A 22,234-nucleotide genomic window follows, 5' to 3' on the forward strand; every position below is an offset into this window, starting at 1 on the left:
AGAGTGTATTAATTTCCAGCTCCGAATGCTGTTCTGATTGATGGTTTGGTGCTCAGGCTAGCCCACAGAGCACAACCTTCAATACATTTCCATATGAACGTCGGGATTATCTTGTCCATTTCTTTAAGAAAGGCTTGGGAATTTTATTAGGGATTGCGTTGAGTCTGTAGATCAATTTCTAGGGTACAGGTAGTACCTACTTACATTGGGGTTCTGACTCTATCGTAGGTCGGTTTTGACATAAGTTGAGTACCTCATTTTTTTAATTTTTTTTTTTTTAGTTTTCATTATTACTACCTTTTATTGTCAGTATCTTTATAAATCCGATCTTTATTTGTCTTTGAGGGGTTGGAAGCATTACATATAAATTACAGATATATTTTCATACATATATAAAAAAATACACAAATTATAAAAATTTACCCTGATGTTGTGGAAGAGTTGAACAACGTTGGCATTTTGTCAGTTGTGGTAATAACTCTGCTGTGGAAGGTTCTGGATCATCTGGATTATCCCTGGGAATGGGGATGGTGTTTCTAGTAAAGAAATCAGTGAGAGTTGTCTGTGTGGTCCTTTTCTTTTCTCTTCATATATTTCATGGTCACATCTCATGCTTCCCAAATCTACCAGTTTTAGCAAAGCAGTCAGCCTTTGAGCCCATGTTTTGAAGCAGTTGAAGCCCCTGATTTAGTTTAGAAAAAACTTCCAACTAATCCTTCCACTGTAAAAATTTTTGACCATTTCTCTTCTTCCTCTTGCTCATTATTTCTTCTTCCGCACTTCTTTCCTCTTCAAAATCCATGAAGTCCTGATTTGTCAGTTACCTTTCCTTATGACCTCTGATCTGTTCCACGTTGGTGATATCAAGTTCTAAATTCAGTGCTGTTGCCATATGGACGATTTTTCTATCGGTTTCTTCCATCACATTATCCTGAACAAATACTGGGAGCATGATCACACAGCTCGGCAATTTTTTCCATATCCCCTGCATGCATTTTTATGTAACTTTCTTCCAGGGAGATGCACTGTTCATTATTCAGGCCTTGGACTTACTTCTGTAGTAGACTGGCAGCTTATTTTTGTCAGGGTTTTTGAATGCTTGGGAGTTTTCAGAACAGTAAATAAGAAAAGGTTTTCATTTAAATACAACAGCAGTTCCTTCAAGCAGCAGCGTGATTCTGTCTTTAAATGCCTTGAAACTAGGCATGAACTTCGCCTGTTTGTGAATATAGATCTGTTCTGGCATCCTTTTGCAAAACAGGCTTTTTTCGTCCATGTTGAAAATCTGCTCCAGTAGATAGTCTTCATTTTGGATTATCTTGTCCAGCCCATCCTTGAATTTTTCAGCAGTTTCGACATCGGCATTTCCTTCTTGTTCAGTTATATACACGATATGTTAGCCAAATCTGCTTTTGAAGCAGTGAAACCAACCCTTGGTGATATTAAAGTAATTGCGATAGTCTTCCCCTTGCTGTTCCTTCAGGTTTTCAAAAAGGCTGCATGCTTTTGTTTGAATAGTTAGTAAACTCATAGGAATCTTCTTCTGGATTTGGTCTTCTGTCCAAATCATTAACAGTTTCTCCATCGTGTGAATTGGCCCTTGCCTCTTTGTTAAAATTGTCGATTTTATGTCACTCATTCCTTTAACTGCCTCCAAAATTCTATTCTTATTCTTAGTGATTGTTGAAATGGTTGAATGAGACAGCCAGCCCTTCCACACCTGTTATTTCACCAACTTTCTTTCCATTATCATAAACCTTAATGATCTTTATCATTATATCCTTGTGTGGAGGCTTCCTCACATTCTTTTTTGGATTAGAATTTATAGTGACACGACTTCTTTTGCGAGACACATTATTGGAGCTATAAACAGTGCAGGTGTTATTATGTGAGAAACTCGAACAGCTCAGCTCCAGATTAATGACTGATTTTTTTTATGGTATGAAACACTGAGTAAGATCACATTGTAGGCATGGTCTACAATGAAGTCAGTGTCTGTTGTAACAATGAAGTCAGAGTCGTAACGGCACGTGCGCAGTTCGTTTGTCCTGTGTCTAAGAGTTGAACGTTGCCCAACTTGCCATCTATTACGACTCCTGATACCAACACAGACTTCGTCGTAGATTAGGGCATAGCCTGCTCTATGGCAGTGTTTTGAGCAGTAAATCGTGACGCCGAACATCTGTGAGTGAACATCTAAAAATGATAACATCAGCAAAATTACGTGCTGCAACATTGCATGTAGTACATATTACAAATGATAGGATGTACATAAAAACCCCACAAAAACAGATGACTGTTAGGTGCGGTTTGTCCTAACTCAAGTGTGTCATAAGTCAGGGGCTACCTGTATTGCCATCTTAACAATATTAAGTCTTCCAGTCCATGAACACAGGGTATCTTTCCGTTTATTTACATCTTTAATTTCTTTTCAACTGTGTTTTGTAATTTTCAATGTACAAGTCTTGCACTTCTTTTGTTACATTTTTTCCTGGGTATTTTACTCTTTTTGATGCTATTGTAAGTGGAACTGATATCTTAATTTCATTTTAGGATTGTTCATTGCGAGTGTATAGAAATACGACTGATTTTTGTATATTGGTCTTATATCTTGCAACTTTGTTGAACTTGTTTATTAGGTCTACTGTTTTTTGAGCTGCGTGTGTATGTGTGTAGCCTTCAAGATTTTCTATATACAAGATCATGTCATTTGCAAATAAAGGTGGTCTTACTTCTTCCTTTCCAGTCTGGATGCCTGTTATTTCATCTTCTTGCCTTGTTTATTCCTGAACTTTGGGGAAAGCTTTCAGTCTTTTACTCTTGAGTAGAATGTTAGCTGTGAGTTTTCTGTAGATGTCCTTTTTCAAGTTGAGAAAACTCCCTTTTAATCCCTTTGATTTTTAGTTTGTTCAGTGTTTTTATCATGAAAGGAGGTCAAATTTTGTCAGATGATTTTTCTGCATCTACCAAGATGATCATATCCCTTTTTCCTTATTCAATTAATATGGTATATTGCATTGATTAAAGTTTGCATGTATCATCTTGAGAAATTCTTAATGTAGCCAAGAGAGCATAATTAAACAAAACAAAACAAAACTTCCTTTGTAGTTAAAGGGAGAGAACATACACAGTGCTCACTTGTGGAGGAAGAGCTGGCCAAAAACGTCATATGGTCAGCAGCACTTTATTCAGTGTGGTCCCCAGAAAAAATAATAACCTGAGTACAGGTCTGCTGAAGGAGGCGAGTCATATCATTTTTATAGCTGATCTTATGTCCCAGGTCTTGCGATAATTATTTTTGGATTTTACTTTGCTTCGAAAGTTAAAGTCCTTTTACTTCTTAAACCATAACTATTTTCTAATTGCATATGTTTACTTTTAGGAATTTCATGTTTCTGAAGATTTCAATAAGATGAACTTTATCAAGACCTATCCAGGTAATTATAATTGATAGATTCCCGCACACGTACATATAGACACACACACACACACACAACTGGAACACCTTCTCTTATGATCACAATTAGGTTTTCCTGTTAGCTTTTTAGTTTTGTTTGTCCAATCTTGTGAGAGGTCATTAGCTTTTTAGAATTATCTGTCGTTCTTTTATTGCTCATTAACATTTAAAGTTTTTTATACTATTCCATTGTATGCCTGTATCAGATGTAACTTAACCATTCTTTTTTATTATTGGGTCTGTGTACTGCTTCCATTTTTGATAGCGCACATTGTAATGTGTGTGTGTGTGTGTGTGTGTGTATCTCCTTGACTGTTACTTTACTTCCTTAATACAAATTCCTGAAAGTGGAGTAACTAGATCTAACGTTATAAACCTTTTAATGTTCTTGAGTTATTTTCCAGATTCTTTACAGTCTCATGACTAATGGCTGCAAGATCCTGCTCATTAAGTCTTCACAGCATTGTTGCCTTATAATTTTTTTTTCCAGTTTGATAGATTAAAAAAAAAAAAATTCTCAATTTGAAATTTATTTAAGCCTTGTTTAATGTTGATCATTTGTCTTTTTTTTTTTTTATGAATGTCTGTTCATGACTTTGCTGATATTCCCAGGGAGTTACAGTGTTTTTCTTATTTATTTGTAAGAGCCTCCCATTAAAAGACTATTAATCCTGTGGGACATCTGTGTTAACTATATTTTTCCCAGTTTTTACTTTGCCTTGTGTGTTTTGGTATTTTTAAACTTAACCAAAGCAAGCTTCTAATGGTGACTTTAGATTGGAGTTGCAAAACCAAAGCAGTTTGATTAAGTTGTGGACTTTGTCTGGCCAGTTAGGTGATGCATAAACTTTGCCTGGAGGAATAACAACTAGTCTTATTTTATTTTATTCACCTTACCTTTCTAAAATTGTGTATCTTGTGCTTGTGGATAACGGTGAAAATTAGTCCAGATGTTTTAAGTGTATTTTTTTCCTCTTTATGAAATTTGGCCTAATTGTATGATGTAGGAAGCTGATTATAGAACTTTAATAAGAAGGCCAAATTGCCTTTTCCTACATATCTGCTTACCTTTTCCTAATTTAAAACAGGGTAAAAGCGATACCTTTACAATACTTTTTAACTTGGAGTGTTTTGGTCATGTGAACTGTTTTGTGAAGGTGAACTATGACACTTTTTCATCTTGCATTGTTGAATTATGTACAAGCATTACTAGTCTTTGAGCTGCCTTTTAAAAATGAAAACTGCAACAACAACTTTGAATTCTCAGCCACCATTTGCATGTTTACCTTTAAAATAAGAAGGCTTAAGTCCTTTATTGAGTATATATGAGGAAACTGAAGACCTTTCTTAAATGCCTGATGAATATGTTTTATCAAAAAGCAGATTCCTTAAAAAAATAGTTTCATCTGTCATTAAATTCCTTATTAAATTATCTGATATTTACACATCTAGTGGTATTTTTATCTGTATTTTGGTGTTCACAGTTCTTTATAAGCTCTTAGGCAGCATAGTTTTTGCAGTGGTTTCCACCCTTTGCATTTCATTGACTACTAACATTTAAAAAAATATATTAGGGGAATTGATATAGAGATTGCCAACTTTTTTATTTTCTCAGGTGAGGGGGTTTAAAAATTGGAGCAAAACAAACATTACTATATTTTACTGGATTTCATAAAAGAAAGGACTTTTAGGACAAAACAGCAGAAAGGATGTAATCTTAGAAATAGAACAGTTCTTCCCAAGATAGAGTAGTTGGTTATTTAACATTTTTACCAAAAACTAGTGTAAACTTTCTCATTGGCCTGGGTTCAACAACTATAGGTTAGTGGAAAAAGTGTTTGTGTAGAGTTGGATGGACTCAATTTATCACTTATTAGACTTTGGGCATATAATTAACCTGTTGGCATCTCAGTTTTCTTATCTGAAAATGGACATAATATACACCTTGTATTTGTGCAAGCTGGAAGCACCACCACAGCAGAAAAAGCGCCAACATCATCACCGAGTCGGGCCTCAGCAGATGGTTGTCGTCGTCGTCTGAGACTTGGCTTGCTCTTGTTTAAGATTAACAGCGATTAGCGTACCCTTTCAGTTTCAGGATCTTTTGCAAGCATTTACCTGTTCAATATAACCTCTTAGCGATGGTGACACTCACAAAGGGTTTTGGGAAAATATTCTCTCAGTCCTTCCGAAGCAGCCTGTACAGCTGAGAGCAAGCTCAGCAGTTTCTCTGTCTAGCCTCTGACTTCACTAATCCAACTGGGCAGTTATTAAACGCCTGCTACATACCAGGTCCTGTACCAGATGCTGTGGGAGCCCAGATGAAGTAAGACAGGCCACTGCCCTGGTGTGACTTACAATTGGCCTAAAAATGCAAATATTTCAGAATTTAGCTAATAGACAAGCCACTTCCTCATTTTCAGCTCTTGTTTTGGAATACAGAAATTTCCCAAACTTATTGAAAATTATTTCCCAAACTTATTGAAACAGTAAGTTCTATAAACATGAAAATGTGTAAAAAGGTTCTCTTGAGTACAGTAAACAAGTCAATTTTCCAATCTCTCTTGAACAGTACTCTTTAATGATTTGTGGCTGCTAATTGCCTCCAGTGCCTGTGACTACATGTTGGTGGGGATGGGAGGGGGGAGGGCAGATTACCTGGGGTCTGTTCACAGAGCAGAGGGATTGCCGAGATACCTATGACTGTGTAGACTTCATAATAAGAGTCTACAGGCTGGCGGCTTGAGAAGCTAAGCCCAAGTCTTCACTGTGGAGAATTGTTTTGGCAGATAACGTTGCCTCCTGAAGTGTGCAGACTTTCCCTTTCTGTCCCTTCAGCTCATCAGAACCGGGTGTCTGCCATCATCTTCAGCGTGGCTGCAGAGTGGGTGATCAGCACCGGCCATGACAAGTGCATCAGCTGGATGTGCACCCGGAGCGGGAACATGCTCGGGAGGCACTTCTTCACCTCCTGGGCCTCGTGTTTACAGTATCCTCCCTCTAGAACACGGGGCCACCTCCTTTCCCAATACCCTAGCCCCTTTTCTCAATATAGAGTTTTGAGTCTATCATAAATTGTTGACTGAGATCCAAAGATTGGATGATTCCTATCTGTTTCATATGAAATCCAAGAATTTCTGTATCTACCATTCTTTGGTATAAAATTGGTTTATTGAAAATAACAATTAAATGAATTCCTGCTCTCTCCGGGAAGTGCTATAGGTTTTTAATACAAAATCGTGGAAAACCTAAGTCTCATGAAAATTTCTCCCTTGTTTCTTTGCATTTCAGATTGAAAGGGTTTTGGTTGTATAAATAAAGAAATGAATCTTCCAGTAATTGGTTGTTTGCAGAACCTGTAAGAGGATGTACCATACGATAAGGGGTTGTGGCCCTGGCACCCATAAATGGGCCGCAAGGAATCTTAACAGTTTATACTCCTTGAAATGTTATACCGAAGTTTTGTTTAATGCTTTTGTTTGGAGCGGGTATATAACCTTTACAATATTCTCAAAGGTGCCACAGCATCCCCCAAAATGTTAAAAATTATTGCCTTAAAACCTAGCTCACCTTGCTGGTATGTGTACTTGTGAGTGCTGGCATCTTAGTGATGGCAAGATCCAGACTCTGCCGACAACATGCAAATACCCGGGGTAGCTCCCTCTCAGAGTTGACTGGCAGAGCACTGTTCTTTCTTTGTATTGAAAGCCTCGATCAGAAATCTTTGCCACAGGTGAATGAACAGCATGGGATATTTACAGTAGACCTTTAAAACTTTAGGATCCAGCAAGGGAAAAATACTCAGATATATCTTGAAGCTAAATAAGTGTTCCTGCTATATGTTAGGCTCCTCATATGTTTTTATAGAAAATGGCACAGAATCAGATAGTCATAATCTGGCCTGAGGGGCTCCTTTTGGTCTGACTTAGAGATAAAAGAGTAGTTGTTGTATAAATATAGAAACTACTGATTTTCCACAAATTTTTGTGGCAGCAGAGTGAGAAAGTAATGAGTTGTTACCAATAATTAATATCTTTTTAAAATTTAAATTTACTACTACTACAAATAGCTGTCTAAACTGTCCTCAACCATTTAAACCATCCTCCTCATTTAAAGCTCAATCATCTATACCAAAAGAAAGACGTATTCACGTCCTATATTTGCTTTCTCTTTTACCTTATTTCCAGATTTCATAAATAGCCATTTTGTTCCAGTTCATTCTTGCTGTATTCTCTATTGAATAATTTTACTTTTTCCCACTTCATTATAACTTGATTGTAACTATTTATTTTCATGTCTGTTTTCCCTACCAGCTCTTGTTAATCTTTTTCATTGCCAGTTTCTAGAATCTTGCCTGGTATAGTACAGGTACTCAGTGAATTCTTGTTGAATGAATGAATGAATGTTAATTTTCCCAGGAATCCCAACTGTTTTCATTTTTTTCTTCAATCCTTACATGTTGCGTGACTTTCAGTTGGGTATTTCCTTTCTCCTTATAATTTCAGGTTTGTGCTTATTCTCTTTAAAATGTACCTTTTCTGTTTTATAACTTTGACTAAAGCTGATAACTCTTTTATTGAAGGATTTTGAAATGAACCGTGTTATATATCCTTGACTGCTTCTCCTCAGATATGATTTTGATACTCAGTATGCTTTTGTTGGGGATTATTCTGGACAGATCACCCTGCTGAAGCTTGAACAGAACACGTGTTCAGTTATTACAACCCTCAAAGGACATGAAGGTAGGCTGTACAATCACTTGGAGGTTTTCTCCACCTAATTTGGGTATCCACCTTCACTTCTTAACTCTGGTTTCATGAATGATCAACTCCTTACACCCCATCAGACTTAAATTTGATTGACCAGATACGGAATTTAGATCTTAAAAAGTGGAAAGTAGGGTGTTGTGTTATCTTGTTTACTTTTTAAATTAAATTACTGTTTTCAGAAGATCTTTATAAAAGTCTTTGCGAGAATTGTTATTACTGTTTTTTCATTTGTTAGTTTCCATGTCAGTTAACAAGAACTTGTTAGATCAATAGAATTAGAGGAGATGTAGGGCTGTTTGAGCCTCTACTTGGGAAACATACCTGGAGCAGGGACTGAGGGAAAAGAACTATTGAGTGGCATTTCATTATTTCTGCACTGCAGTGAGTTGATTAGGCTCCCTGGCAGGTCTTTAAAATTTCATTAGTTACATTGGGTACCTCATCATGTACAGATGTATAATAAAGACATTTTATTGGCTGCTAAGCTATAGTTTTTATATGGAGCACAGGATCAAATTCTGATAAGTCACAAATTAGAAGCTTTGAGGCTATCTGGCTTGGATTGAAGACTTGGTGATTTGTTGAAAGAACTAGTGATGGACCTATTTAGGACGGTAGTTAGTGCTCTAGGTTTAACAAAATAAATGTACTCTGTGCTTTCTAGCTAATCTATTTAAGTGAAATAGACTGTATCAGATCAGGGACCTTCTTGGGGAAAAGGAAGAAAGGAGAATAGTAACTTCAATTAGAATAGATTCAGTCTGGAAAGTACAGCCCCTGAAGAAACCACTTCTCTGTTTATGACTAATATTCTTATGACCCTCAGGCTTGTAAATATTCTCTGGGTTGCTAAGGCAGAATGGGTTCTGGTAACTCAGTAGCGTTCATATTGAAAGACCGTGTTTGTCTGCCACTAGGCCTCTGGCTGAAGTGTAGTATGGGACCCAGGATTAAACAGGGTCAGGACTCATCCAAAATTAACTCCTGTAGCCAGTTTTCAGAGCACTTCTTTTTTTACTTTTGTTTTTAGAAAGTGTATGTGAGAAACTAGTTTCTGTTGTTTGCTTCTGATTATGCCTACGTCATTTTTCTGTATACCCACCAAAAACATTATTAGCTTGTGTGACTCTTTCAGTTTTATTAAGTTGATTAATTTTTTTCCTAGGCAAGCAGCAGTCAGTGGAACAATGAAGGGATCTGTTGAAAGAGAAATCTGTAGAAAGACAGATTTCCCCAAGGGTATCAAATTTGATAAGTTAGCCAGTATAGAGTGTGAAATGTCAGGTTTGGATTTTTTTTACCTAAGTTCTCTGACATGATTGTGTGGTACATGTACAGGGCTTTTTTTCTGAGACACTTAGTTTAATTTTGTTAAAAAACAGACATCTTGGAGTAAACTACCTACAAAGTCCCAGAGACCTGGAATAATCTAGATTTTTATCTTATATAAGGTGACCACAGTAAACTTTACTGGCTGGCTTTCCTCATTAAATTTTACTAGTTATTTTTTTTCTGAAAGTTTTTTCTCAACTAACCTTTCATGTATACCTACTTTATATATACATATATTTTGGTACAGAACAAGGAAAAATCTCTCTTAAAATCTTTATATTCTAAGTAGTTTGATGTACAACAGAAAATCCCAATCTTACCACTTTGGATAATAGATATGCTGTGTCTTCTCTGTGTCTTATGATAAAGTGTTGAATGACCCTTTGTACAGTGAAGATACATTTTTACTTAAAGACTCAGCTGGCCCTGATTCAGCCTTCAGCTGTCAAATGTCCTAATGTCCTGGTGGCACAATGGTTAAGTGCTTGGCTACTAACCAAAACATGGGTGGTTTGAACCCACTAGCTAGCTGCTCCGTGGGAGAAAAGACCTGGTGCTCTATTGCCTTAAAGATTTCAGCCTAGGGAATCCCTATGGGACAGTTCTACTCTGTCCTGTAGGATGGCTATGAGTAAGAATTGACTCAACGTCACACAACAGTGTAGTTATATTTAATCTTTTTCTTTCTCTGAAACTCCTAGGTAGTATTGCCTGCCTCTGGTGGGACCCTATTCAGCGGTTACTCTTCTCAGGAGCATCTGACAACAGCATCATCATGTGGGACATTGGAGGAAGGAAAGGCCGGACACTTTTGCTTCAGGGCCATCAGTATGTGACTGGGAGGGGGCTAGATCTGAGCTTGGGAGGAGATGGGAAAACATTAGTGTTCTGATACTCTAGATATATGAATGAATCTACCTCTCAAAGAGTTGAATTGGAGAACTTGCATGTATTATCATAAAAGCAGATATCACTGCTGTGTCTAATTTATGAAGATCAAAGCAGGTTATTATTATTCAGACTCTTACCATATGTACCTAGTTATCCCCTTGAAAGAGTGCCTCTTAACTGTGTTTTAAGCATTTTGTTTCAGCATGGCTATACATCTAAACTCACACAGAGACATTGCTTTTCAAATTCCTTTTTATTTCTGAAGAGATAATCTCTTCCATGAAAGGTGCTTTACTGTTGACATAATCTCCTTTATACTATATACATGGACAGTGCAAATCATCTTCCACATCCCAATTTTGAATTTTTTTTTTTTTTAGAAATTTCCCTTCTCTGCATGTTTTATTGAGAGTTTTTATGAGGAATAGGTGTTGAACTTTGTCAGATGCCTTTTCTGCGTCAATTGAGATGATCATGTGATTCTTTTCTTTCCTTTATTTATGTGGTGGATTACACTGATTGATTTTCTAATGTTGAACCATCTTCGCATACCTGGTATGAATCCTACTTGGTCGTGGTGTATTATTTTTTTGATATGATGCTGAATTCTATTGGCTAGAATTTTGTTGAGAATTTTTGCGTCTATATTCATAAGAGATATTGGTCTGTAATTTTTTTTTTTTTTTTTGCGGTGTCTGCCTGGTTTTGGCATCAGGTTATGGTGGCTTCATAGAGTGAATTCGGAAGTATCGTTTCCTTTTCTATGTTCGGAAATAGTTTGAGTAGCACTGGTGTAAGCTCTTCTGTGAATGTTTGATAGAACTCTCCAGTGAACCATCTGGGCCAGGGCTTTTTTTTGTTCGGAATTTTTTTTTTTTAATTACCTTTTCAATCTCTTGTTATGAGTCTGTTCAGGTTTTTAGTATCATTTTGTGTTAGTTTGGGTAGGTAGTATGTTTCTAAAAATTTGTCCATTTCCTGTAGTTTTCAGATTTGTTGGGGTATAGTTTTTCATAATACTCTGTTATGACCCTTTTTATTTCAATTGCGTCTGTTGTCATGTCCCCCATTTCATTTTTTATTTGAGTTATTTGCATCGTCTCCTATTTTCCTTTTGTCAGTTTGGCTGGTGGTTTGTCAATTTTGTTGATCTTTCAAAGCACCAACTTTCAGTTTTGTTGATTCTTTCTGTTGTTTTTATGAACTTTTGAACATTTTGACCCATTTTATGGTGGTGCTGCATGTCAGCCGGCAGTTCAGTTTTGACACAATTACCTTTTTATCTGTGTAAAAAAAAATAGTAGTTATTTATTAATTTTATATTTTATTGCATTTTGCTTTTTTATAAAAGCAAGTGGCAAATTAAAAAATAAAATGTTGATACTGTTGGTAAGACTCCTATAGTAATTGAGACTAATGTTTCAAGCTTCTTGGGGTGGGGGGCCATGTCCATCTTTTTTCCTGCTACGTCCTCATGTCTAGCATATCACCTGCCACTTAGTAGATGCTCCATAGTCAAAACACCAATCCAAACCCACTGCCGTTGGGTCGATTCCGACTCATAGCGACCCTACAGGGCAGAGTAGAACTTCCCCATAGAGTTTCCAAGGAGCACCTGGTGGATTCGAACTGCTGACCTTCTGGTTAGCAGCTGTAGCTCTAAACCACTAGGCCACCAAGATTTCTGCTCCGTAGTAGTCACACTGAATTCCTGAAAATCATTGGGGGTGCCCAAAATACTAAATCTCTGTCTCTATTCATTACTCTTTGGATTCTCTGGGTTGCTAAGGGCAGAATGGGCTCTGCTTAGTAGTGTTCATATTGATAGACCATGTTCATCTGCTACTAGGCCTCAACTGAAGTATAGTAGTAGATAAAACCAGTTGGCTCTGTGTTTGCATGTGACAGAAAAGTACAGAATTAAAAGTAACATGTACAAAATGCTGCAAATATACCACTGAAAATTGTGTCTGAAAGGCAAGAGGCAGTTAGGATTTTATGATATTTTTAGCTTTCAGAGAAGGAAAGCCTCCTGCATGAAATGTGTGTTATTCAGCCATCATCGCTATTTCCTGTGACAAGTTAGATGTGCAAATAAGAAGGGGCCTATGGAGGCCTGCCCTTTTTTATTCTTGCCTGTGATCTTTCTGAAAGGAGCCCTGGTGGCGCAGTGGTTAAGCACTTGGCTGCTAATCGAAAGGTCTGCAGTGTGAACCCACCAGCTGCTCTGCTACAGAAAGATGTGACAGTCTGTTTCCATAAAGATTACAGCCTAGGAAGCCCTACGGGCAGTTCTTCTCTGTCCGATAGGGTCACTCTAAGTCAGAACCAGCTCCACCGCAATGGGTTTTTTTGGTGATCTTCCTGGAGTTCTTTTTTTTTCCCCTGGTTGATTGTAATGCTTTGTGTTAGTTTATTATCCATTTGAACTGTAGTGCCTTTAAATACTAATTACTAGTTCAACCACTGAATTAACTTTAGTTGCTGTGGGAAGTAATTTACACCAAGAAAAATGGGTAGCAGTCATTTTGTTTTTTCTATGCTTTTTAAGCAATTATTTTGGCTAGCTTAGCCAGTCTCAAACAAGATACTTCTTTTCTGAAGGAAAACTTTTTCACTGCAGTAGTACATAAATAGAGCAATCTGGTAAGAATAAGGGAGCTATATTGACGGTGGCTACGTTTTCTTTATTACTGTTTAAAGCAGGTAGTATGCACAGTGGATTGAGACCTGACTGTCATGGTTCAACTCTCCGCTTTTCTGAGCTGCATGGCTTGTGGCACGTTACTTAACCTTTCTTTGCCTTGCTTTTCTCATCTAGGAAATGGGGGTGATAATAGGACCCACCTCCCAGGGCTGCTGTGGGCATTAGCTAAGTTTATCTACCTAAGGGGCTTAGAACAGTTTCTGGCATGTAATCAGCCCTTAGCAAGTGCCTGTTGTTGCTGTTATTATTAAACTCCTATACTGTAATTAAAACACCTTGTTTTAAGAAGGTATTGATGAGGCTTTTTTTTACTGTAGGTTGTTTATCCATTCATCTGTTGATGGGCACCTAGGTTGTTGGCATCTTTTTGCTATTGTGAACAATACTGCAAGGAACATGGGTGTGCATACGTCTAGTCATCTAGTCGTGTGATGGCTCTTATTGATGAGGCTTTTTAAAAAATAATAACAGTGTATAAGAAAACGATTTCCAGGAGTCATAAGTGAAACAAGTGTTGAACCCCCATCCTTTTAACTACTTTTTCTAAACCCCATCTTTTAAGATAGCAATTTGATGGGCCCAGGGTTTTCTGGGTAGTACACTTTTAACTGCATTTTGCTAGTCTTAAGTGTCTTGTGACATAGTGGTTAAGAGCTACGGCTGCTAACCAAAAGGTCAGCAGTTCAAATCCACCAGGCTCTCCTTGGAAACTCTATGGGGCAGTTCTACTCTATCGTATAGGGTCGCTGTGAGTCGGAATCAACTCAACAGCAGTGGGTTTGGTGTTTTGTTTTGGTTGAGTGTCTAGTGTTTGGTAGCAAAACCTTCTTAGTCTAAAGAGCACTTCCCACCTTTCTCTCTCAAGAAGTCCTCCCTCCCCACTTTAAATACCTCCTTAAGGCAGATGTGGGTTAGAGACTGCAGGTGAGGACTTTGACCTTGGACAATTGTGTATAATGCAGTATAAGAATGTAAGCCATTCTTGAACTGGCTGTCAAACTTGTTTTTCTAAATTCTAAAATGTATTTCATTAGGAAGGACTACTTTATGGTTTGGAGCAGTTGGAGTCACATAGCTGTGACACTGTAATACTCAGGCCCTTGCCTTCTAGGCTTGACTATTGCTCTAGGAACACTCTTTACCTTTCCTCCTGTTGGTTAGGCTATAGCTGTTTACTGTAAACAGAATTAAGTTGGAAAGTAGCTAAGGAGAGATACTGCACACAAGTCCACAGTCCAGGAGATGGTTTCCTCGGGCATCCAGAGGAGCAATCTGGCAAGGAAGCACATTTCTTCATCTCATCTCTGTGTGCGCGTGTGTATGCGTGTGCGCATGACCTGCCAGTAATCTCTGTGGTCTTTGATTTCATGTGTTTAAATAAATTGTGTTCCTATGAAGGATTGTTGGCTCCTGGCTCCAGGTACTTTTTTTGTTTCTGAACAAATTGTTGAGTCTTGAGCCCCTTAAAAAGAACCACGATGATTTGTCCAGAAACCCATAGTCCTCATGTCATCTCTGGCCTGTAGTTTTTAACAACTGATTTCAAAATGGTAGTATTTGTTTTAAAGAAACTCTTATTCTATAAAATGACTTATAGAATGCCATGTAGTTTTTACTAGAATCTATATGACTGTACCAAATAAAGTCAATGATAAAATGCCAGTTGCAAGTTCTAATGGGGGAGAGATTTGAGCCAAAATGAAAACCGTTTGTATTTGTTCCCACGTTTAGAAAAGTGACCATCGTCTGTTTTGTTTGCAGTGACAGGGTGCAGTCGCTGTGCTACCTTCAGCTCACAAGGCAGCTCGTTTCTTGCTCCTCAGATGGTGGGATTGCTGTGTGGAACATGGATGTTAGCAGAGAAGAGGTAAGAGGACAGAGCAGGGCGAGGCTGAGCGAATCTGGCTTCTCTGTTTTCCAACCTGTAAACGCTCACCTAGGTGTAGACAGTTCAGCCTCCCACTTCATGCTGTTTTGCACTGCACCCTCTCCATATGTGAGAGAGTGCCCACCGTGATAAGTAATGAGCATAGTCAGAAGGAACGTTTAGGTGGATTTTCAGCTTCAAGGACACTTCAGAAAGCATTCTTTCATACCAAGGAAATTGGGAGGCATGGTGGTGTAGAGGCCCTCCACAAAACTATAGTCCCACTGCACATCTGTTTCTCTGCTTTTATTTTCCATTAAATTCTGCTCTACTGAGTCCATGTCAACAGTAGTATATTAAAAAGCCACCTGACTAATAGTCACATAGTTTTCTTTTTACACCTGCGCCACTAACTAGTTGTGAGACATTAGTTGAATCAGTGGTTTAATTTCTCTTAGTCTTCCATTTCTTCTTACATGAGGTAAAATAGTTGAATAAGATGACTTCTAAGGTCTGAGCTAGGCAGTTCAAATCCACCAGCCACTCCTTGGATAACCTATGGGGCAGTTCTACTTTGTCCTGTAGGGTCACGATAAGTCAGAATCTACTCGATGGCAATGGGTATGTAAGATCTATTCTAGTTATTTTTTAAACAGACACTTACTATCTAAACAATTTCTCTTTCACTTTTTTTTCTCTATTTTAAGTAGTGCAGTGAACATTCTTGACCTTGTCATATAATTGTTACTTATTTCAGACAGATTTCTTGAAAACAGACCTCTGTGGCCAAGAATGTGTGCATTCTTAAGGCTTTTTATAGCATTGTCATGATTTCCAGGCAGCATATACATCCTCGTCTTTGCCAGTACTCCTATTGCCTATCTTTTCTAATAGCATCTACAGCCTGTGATGTGGATAGTGAAGGATGGAATACCACTTAGCCCCCAAATATCCCCTGAAGTCTTCTTAAAACCAAGCAATACTTTAGCTTAACTAGTAAAGAATGTCTGCCTTGTGCATTGTGCTATTTCAAGATCTGTCTGTATGGAATCAAACTGACAACAACAACTTGAAAGATCTGATAGGAACCTTAAGGGGCAGTGAGTTTATGTTAATGGGGAGGGGGGATAACTCAGAAAAGGAGTGTGAGAATGGTTGCCCAACTTGAAGAACGTGATCAGTGTCACTGAATTGCACACGTAGAACCTGCTGAATTGGTGTATGTTTGGCTGTGTGTATTCGCAACGACAACAAAACAAACAAACAAACAAAGATAAGATGCCGGAGAGGATTTTAGAGTATGAGTGGGGTGCTAATGACTTTTAGTTTAACTTCGGAAGTATTTATTGTGCACCTACCTACGAGGTGGCCGTAGGGTCTAGAAACTTGGGTGAATGTGCATAGTACATGGATTAGGAACACTGTGTTGCTAATATGTTCAGCGACATCACATGGTTTGCTGGTATGCTGTCCCTATAGCTGTGTGTAGCGCAGTGGGCTGTGCAGCACTGCAGTGGGCACCATACGCTAATGCAGTGTTCCTGTCAGGTCTGCACATGTGCCTGTTTTGTGTGGCCTTAGGCTGTTGGTGATTCTGATCCTCACGGAATACCCCTGAACCTTTAGCAGACCCGTGCATTAGTTTGCTAGGGCTGCCGTTTATTGCCTCACAGTTTTGGAGGCTAGCAGTCAAAGTTCGGAGTTCCTGGGTGGTGCAAACAGTTAACACGCCTGGCTGCTGACTAAAAGGTTAGAGGTTTGAGTCCGTCCAGAGGTTCTTCGGAAGACAGGGCTGGCGATCTACTTCCAGAAATAAGGCATTGTGGACCCCATAGAACAGAGTTCTACTCTGACACTTAAGGTTGCCATGAGTTGAAATCAACCTGACAGAACCTGGTAACTAGTAAGTCCAAATTCAGAGTGTCAGCAGGGCCACATTCTCTCTGAAGGCTGTAGGGGACGATCCTTTCTTCTTTCTTTCTGCTTCTGGTGTTCCTTGGCTTGAAAATAATAACTTGATGGCACTTTTTTTTTTTTTTAATCTAAAATAAGAAATAGCAAAGCCAGAAGTTTTGATACATCAGGAAACATAATAACAAACTAGGAGCACCCATCCTTGACACCACCAGAAATTCCCTTCAGAATCCCTGTGAAGATCTTGACCTTCGCTGCATATTTTCTGAGTTCAGTGTAATTCAGAAATCCTATGGTTCTGCCATCATTGCCTCCTCTTATCAGATACACAGAAAAAAGGATATCTTGTTCCTTTATCTTTGTTTGGTATAATGTATAGAAAGTATTATCTTCTATTTTTGTTGCCACTTGTAACACCCAGGTGATGTTTGGGGCTAAATAGATTTTCAATACATTCATCTTGTAAGTGAGGACAATTTGTAATTTTTTGTTTAGAGAAATATGTCCTAAGTACTATATAAAGTTGTTTTGAGACTTTAATTGATATGTTTGGACAAAAATGATGGGGAAGCTACACTGTTACAGACTGGATACCTAAAGATGAGTAAGACCAGGCCTCTGCTTTCGAGAACTCATTGGCAAGTGGGGAGGGCTGTGGGAAGAAAGGGGCACAAAGAATGACAGTACTGGGGAGTCCACGGCTAGAGCAGGGGTCTGACTGTAGGATGGCTTTGCGGGGCACAGGAGCCAGGGACTCACTCTGGAGAACTGGGAAAGGAGGGGTGACAAATCCGATGTGATGCTCACCTACTCACCTAAGAGAACTGATGACCTTTTTTTTTTTTTTTTCGGGCCTCTCGTATCAGCCACCATGTGACCCTAAAGCCTTTCCAAGTGGCTATTTACCAGATTCTGCAGGCAGTGGGTTTTTACTCAGTTGGATATACATTTCAAACAACTGGCGTGAGAAAGAAATATGTAAAGAAAGCTCTTCAGAGTTCACAGTGAAAACTGAATTGTTCCCTCTTTTTTTTTTTTTTTTATCTGTAGATTAGATACTGAACAGCCCTGTAAGCACTGCTAAAAATTTTGTAGATTACTCAAAACGCAATTGAACATAATATTGAATACGACAACCAACTATAAAATATTAAGGAATTACAAAGAAATGCCCACTCCAGCAAGGTCGCCAACGGTTGTGTTAATTTCTGCATGAGGACAGGGCTGCGCTAATTTTGGCTGTGACTCTTTCTGCCCCGCAGGCTCCTCAGTGGTTGGAAAGTGATTCCTGTCAGAAATGTGAGCAGCCCTTTTTCTGGAATATAAAGCAGATGTGGGACACAAAAACCCTGGGATTAAGACAGGTTAGTAGCCAATGCTGAGCCATCACTGAGTATCATGTATTTTGTTATTTGTATAATTAACATTTCTTTTTTGGAATTATACTTCTTCCCTGCAAATTCTGTCAATTTCTACAATTTTTATATTTTTTTACCATCGTGAGGCTAACAATAAGCAAAGTCCTTCCTAGGGCCTGTGAGACCATTACTCAGTGATTCCATTGCTTCTCCTGCACTGGAAAAGCCAGGATGTATAGAGAATCCTGAGAGCCTATTTGTAAATAGACAGAAGATTTTCAGGTTAGGACTGTTAATTGTTAAAGTCAGTGTTTCATGCCAGACAATCAGAATTAGAATAAATTAGGGCATATAATTATATGCCTTATGCTGACAGAAAACAGAAAGTTAACAATTTAGCCCTCAGTGGAATACCCTGACCCTAAGAATCTGATCTGTAACTGTAAACAGTTAACACACTTAGGTACGAACTGAAAGGTTAGACGTTTGGGTCTACTCAGAGGCGTCTCAGAAGAAAGGCTTGGCAGTCTGCTTCCCAAAACTCAGTCACTGAAAGCCTTGTGGAGCACAGTTCTCCTCTGCCGTACATGGGGTTGCCATGAGTCAAAGTCAACTCTGTGGCAACTGGTCAAGAGTTTGAGATGATATTGAATTGTTGTTCCGTTAGAAGTATACCTGGAACATTTTTATTACGTTTTTCAAGTACTGTATTTCATCTTTTAAATTAAAGAAGCATGCCTCAGTGAGCCCGTAAGTTTCAGAGATGCTCTTAGCACAAAGTATCCATGTAATACTAAAGTTCTACAAACAATATATTTCTACAGCGGCCTTGAGGGTAGCCACTCACTAAAGGTGAGTATAAATCTGTGCTGGTGAGTAAAAAAGAATGCTGATTTCATGGGAGATTAGCCTGAAGTTTGTGTGAGTTAATAAATTCTCTTTGGTTTTACTTAACAAGGCTACTCTACAGTAAGGTCTGATATGACACTAGCTGGCAATGCAGGAATCGTTTCAGCACTGCTAACATTCTACTGCTCTGAGATAGCGTCCGACTTCCATCATTAGCCGAGTTCACGCGGCGCATGTCTAGTGGTAACTGGTGCATTGTAATTGATAGGTGAAGTATTCCCTATTTCTAACAGAAACATGAAGAAAACAATTATACTCCTATGTGCTAACAACTAATGGAAGAGAGCGGAAAGGTACAGGTCGCTAATTTTCGTAGCAAAAGAAGATGTCAAAATCAGTAATGATGATTGTACATTTTGGAATGTTCTTGAAACTTATTTCCAGAACCACAATTTGAAAGATGAAAAGAAATAGCAAAACATGAATATGGGTATGAATTTTTTAAGTGTCTTGTTGAGGACAAATTACATTTAAAACTTTATTTGAAAACTTTTATCCGACGTAGGAATAGATTTTTTCTTCCCGACATCTCCGATGGGTTGGTTGCATAATGAACTTGACTGTTACAATGTTGTTTGTTGACACCTGGAGTCCCTGGGTTGTACCAACGGTTAATGCACTATGGCCGGTGGCTGAAAGGACGAAGGTTCATTTCTACGCAGAGCCGCCTCAGAAGAAAGGCCTGGCGATCTATTTCTGAAACATCAGCCACTGAAACCCCTGTGGAGCACAGTTCTACCCTGACACACAGGGGGTCGCCATGAGCTGGAGTCAGCTTCGCAGCAACTGGTAACTGGTTGTTGACATTCAGACAAATAATATGAATGAATAGAAACCAGTGTATGACCGTAGGCAAGGTTGTTTGGAAATCCTTACCAAGTATCAAAATTGTCTATCTTTTGAGATTTAATTGGTACATTGAATTGGGGCGATTCTAATTCAAGGCAAGTCTTCCCCACTCCCCAACTCGAAGGGGAACCCGTGTGCATTAAAACAGAGGTTAACCCCCTCCCTTTCCTCTCTCGGGTCCTCCTGGAAGCATCACTGCAGGAAATGCGGGCAGGCCGTCTGCGGGAAGTGTAGCAGCAAGCGCTCCAGTTACCCCATCATGGGCTTCGAGTTCCAGGTCCGGGTGTGCGACTCCTGTTATGACTCCATCAAAGAGGAAGAGTAAGTGTCACACACCTTTGCTTTATTGCGCACCTGAAATGAGAAAAATGAGAAGAGCTTGAGAAATAATATTTCCACCCGCGTGTTTGTCGCTACTGAATTTCATAAACAATTTCTAAAGAGAGGATTCTGCCCTAACGTTGTAATTAAGAGCATGTTACTATTTATCTCAAGCTGCCCCGCTTAACCAGGACAAATTCTTCCCAACCACTGTGAGGAATGATGTTCCTAAGACCAGTTCACAGTTCAGGGGACGTTCCTGACCCCTGCACTCTGCTGGGTTACTGTGCAGTGGCAACAGGGGCAGTTTGTCCATGTGCAAACTGATGGCAGTGGCTTAGCTGACTACCTACCAAAAACACCCAGATTTCCAATCTTTGCTCACACATGTATATAAATTTAATTGCTGAGAAAACTCGAGAGAACAATGTTCTTTCTTCCACAAGAATCTGAGCTAGCAATCTGTCCTCAAATAACTTCATATGTAAGAAATATCTCTGTCTATGTGCCTGGTTTCCATTCTTTCCTGACTTGGGCAGATCCATTAGGGCAGATCCACCATTCTGTTTGCCTTCCCTTTGAACCATCTTTTAAAGTAGCAGACTGGCAAGCCTTGGCAGAGGCCCAAGGTGGGAAGCCGAGGCATCGCCACTGGTGTTGGTAAATGAACTAGTGATGGAGGGTAGGGCTGTCAAACTCCCCGGGCAGCGCTTGAGGCAGAGCTGTGCGAGAGCGCTGTTCAGTGGAGGGCAGAGCGTTTTCGGGGGATCCCGCTGGCTGCCCATGGACACTTTGCCCATGCTGCATGGTCTCCTACACCATGGTTCCTCTTCTGTACTAAATGTTCTTATTTTTATGTTTAGGAGTATATCGGCTTTTCCTCTAAGAAAACAAAAATCAGTTATTTTGGGTGTTTTATAACACAATCTTGTAACTTATCACACCTTCTACCATCCTTAGTTATGGATTCAGTTTTCAAAATTGTAGCCACATTTTTAGGAGCACATTTTAACACTATTATTGTGTTTCTTTCATGCTGCTAAGAGAAGTTATTCCTTAGCCCTGGCAGCACAACAGTTAAACACTCAGCTGCTAACCAAAAGATTGGCGGTTCGAACCCACCCAGGGGTTCTGTGGAAGAAAGACCTGGTGATCTGCTCCTATAAAGATTGTAGCCTAGAAAACCCTATGGGAGAATTCTACTCTGTCACACAGGGTCGCTATGAGTCAAAATGGACTGGTTGAGAGCTATGGCTGTTAACCAAAAGGTCGGCAGTTCAAATCCATCAGGCGCTCCTTGGAAACCATATGGGGCAGTTCTACTCTGTCCTGTAGGGTCACTATGAATCCACTCAACAGCAATGAGTTTGGTTTTTGTTTTTTTTTTTAACAACTACAGGGACAGTCAGTTGAGTTAAATGATCTGTTTTCTCTTTGTTAGTCGGACTTCTCTGGCAACCTTTCATGAAGGAAAACATAACATTTCCCACATGTCCATGGACGTTGCTAGGGGACTAATGGTGACCTGTGGGACCGATCGCGTTGTAAAGGTAACCTGGCTTACTTGTCTGAGCTAGCATCTCAGTTTAGATTGCTCCTCTCTGTGAATGAACCTGAGACATTTCTATTGTAATTAACCATTCTGGTTGGCAAGCTTGCATTCCCTTTCTATAAGCAACCCATCACCAGTTTAGAGCTCCAGGTAACAAACTGCATGATTGTGAGTTTCCACTCCCCTGGTGGTGTTTAATCCCGGGGGAGTTTCCCTCTGCCATGTCAGTCTTACGGAGTGAGCTGGTGAGCTGCTGGCACTCATTAGATCACAGCCAACACTGCGCAAGTCACAGGGTCTCTCCTTAA

General features: G+C 39.2%; 1 protein-coding gene across 4 annotated transcripts in view; it reads left to right on the top strand.

Moving 5' to 3' along the window:
• The window catches only part of WDFY1 (WD repeat and FYVE domain containing 1), a 52,415-nt gene that overhangs the window by 27,483 nt on the left and 2,698 nt on the right, over positions 1–22,234 (top strand). For all 4 annotated transcript variants that reach the window (XM_003406037.4, XM_023541049.2, XM_023541060.2 and 1 more), the window contains 8 exons: positions 3,383–3,437; positions 6,296–6,446; positions 8,087–8,199; positions 10,260–10,386; positions 14,918–15,023; positions 18,200–18,301; positions 20,244–20,374; positions 21,816–21,924. In XM_003406037.4, coding sequence (XP_003406085.1) covers positions 3,383–3,437; positions 6,296–6,446; positions 8,087–8,199; positions 10,260–10,386; positions 14,918–15,023; positions 18,200–18,301; positions 20,244–20,374; positions 21,816–21,924 — 894 coding nt within the window. The remainder of the gene's footprint in view (positions 1–3,382; positions 3,438–6,295; positions 6,447–8,086; positions 8,200–10,259; positions 10,387–14,917; positions 15,024–18,199; positions 18,302–20,243; positions 20,375–21,815; positions 21,925–22,234) is intronic.

This window comes from Loxodonta africana, chromosome 6 (genome assembly GCF_030014295.1).
Source record: "Loxodonta africana isolate mLoxAfr1 chromosome 6, mLoxAfr1.hap2, whole genome shotgun sequence".
NCBI lineage: Eukaryota > Metazoa > Chordata > Mammalia > Proboscidea > Elephantidae > Loxodonta > Loxodonta africana.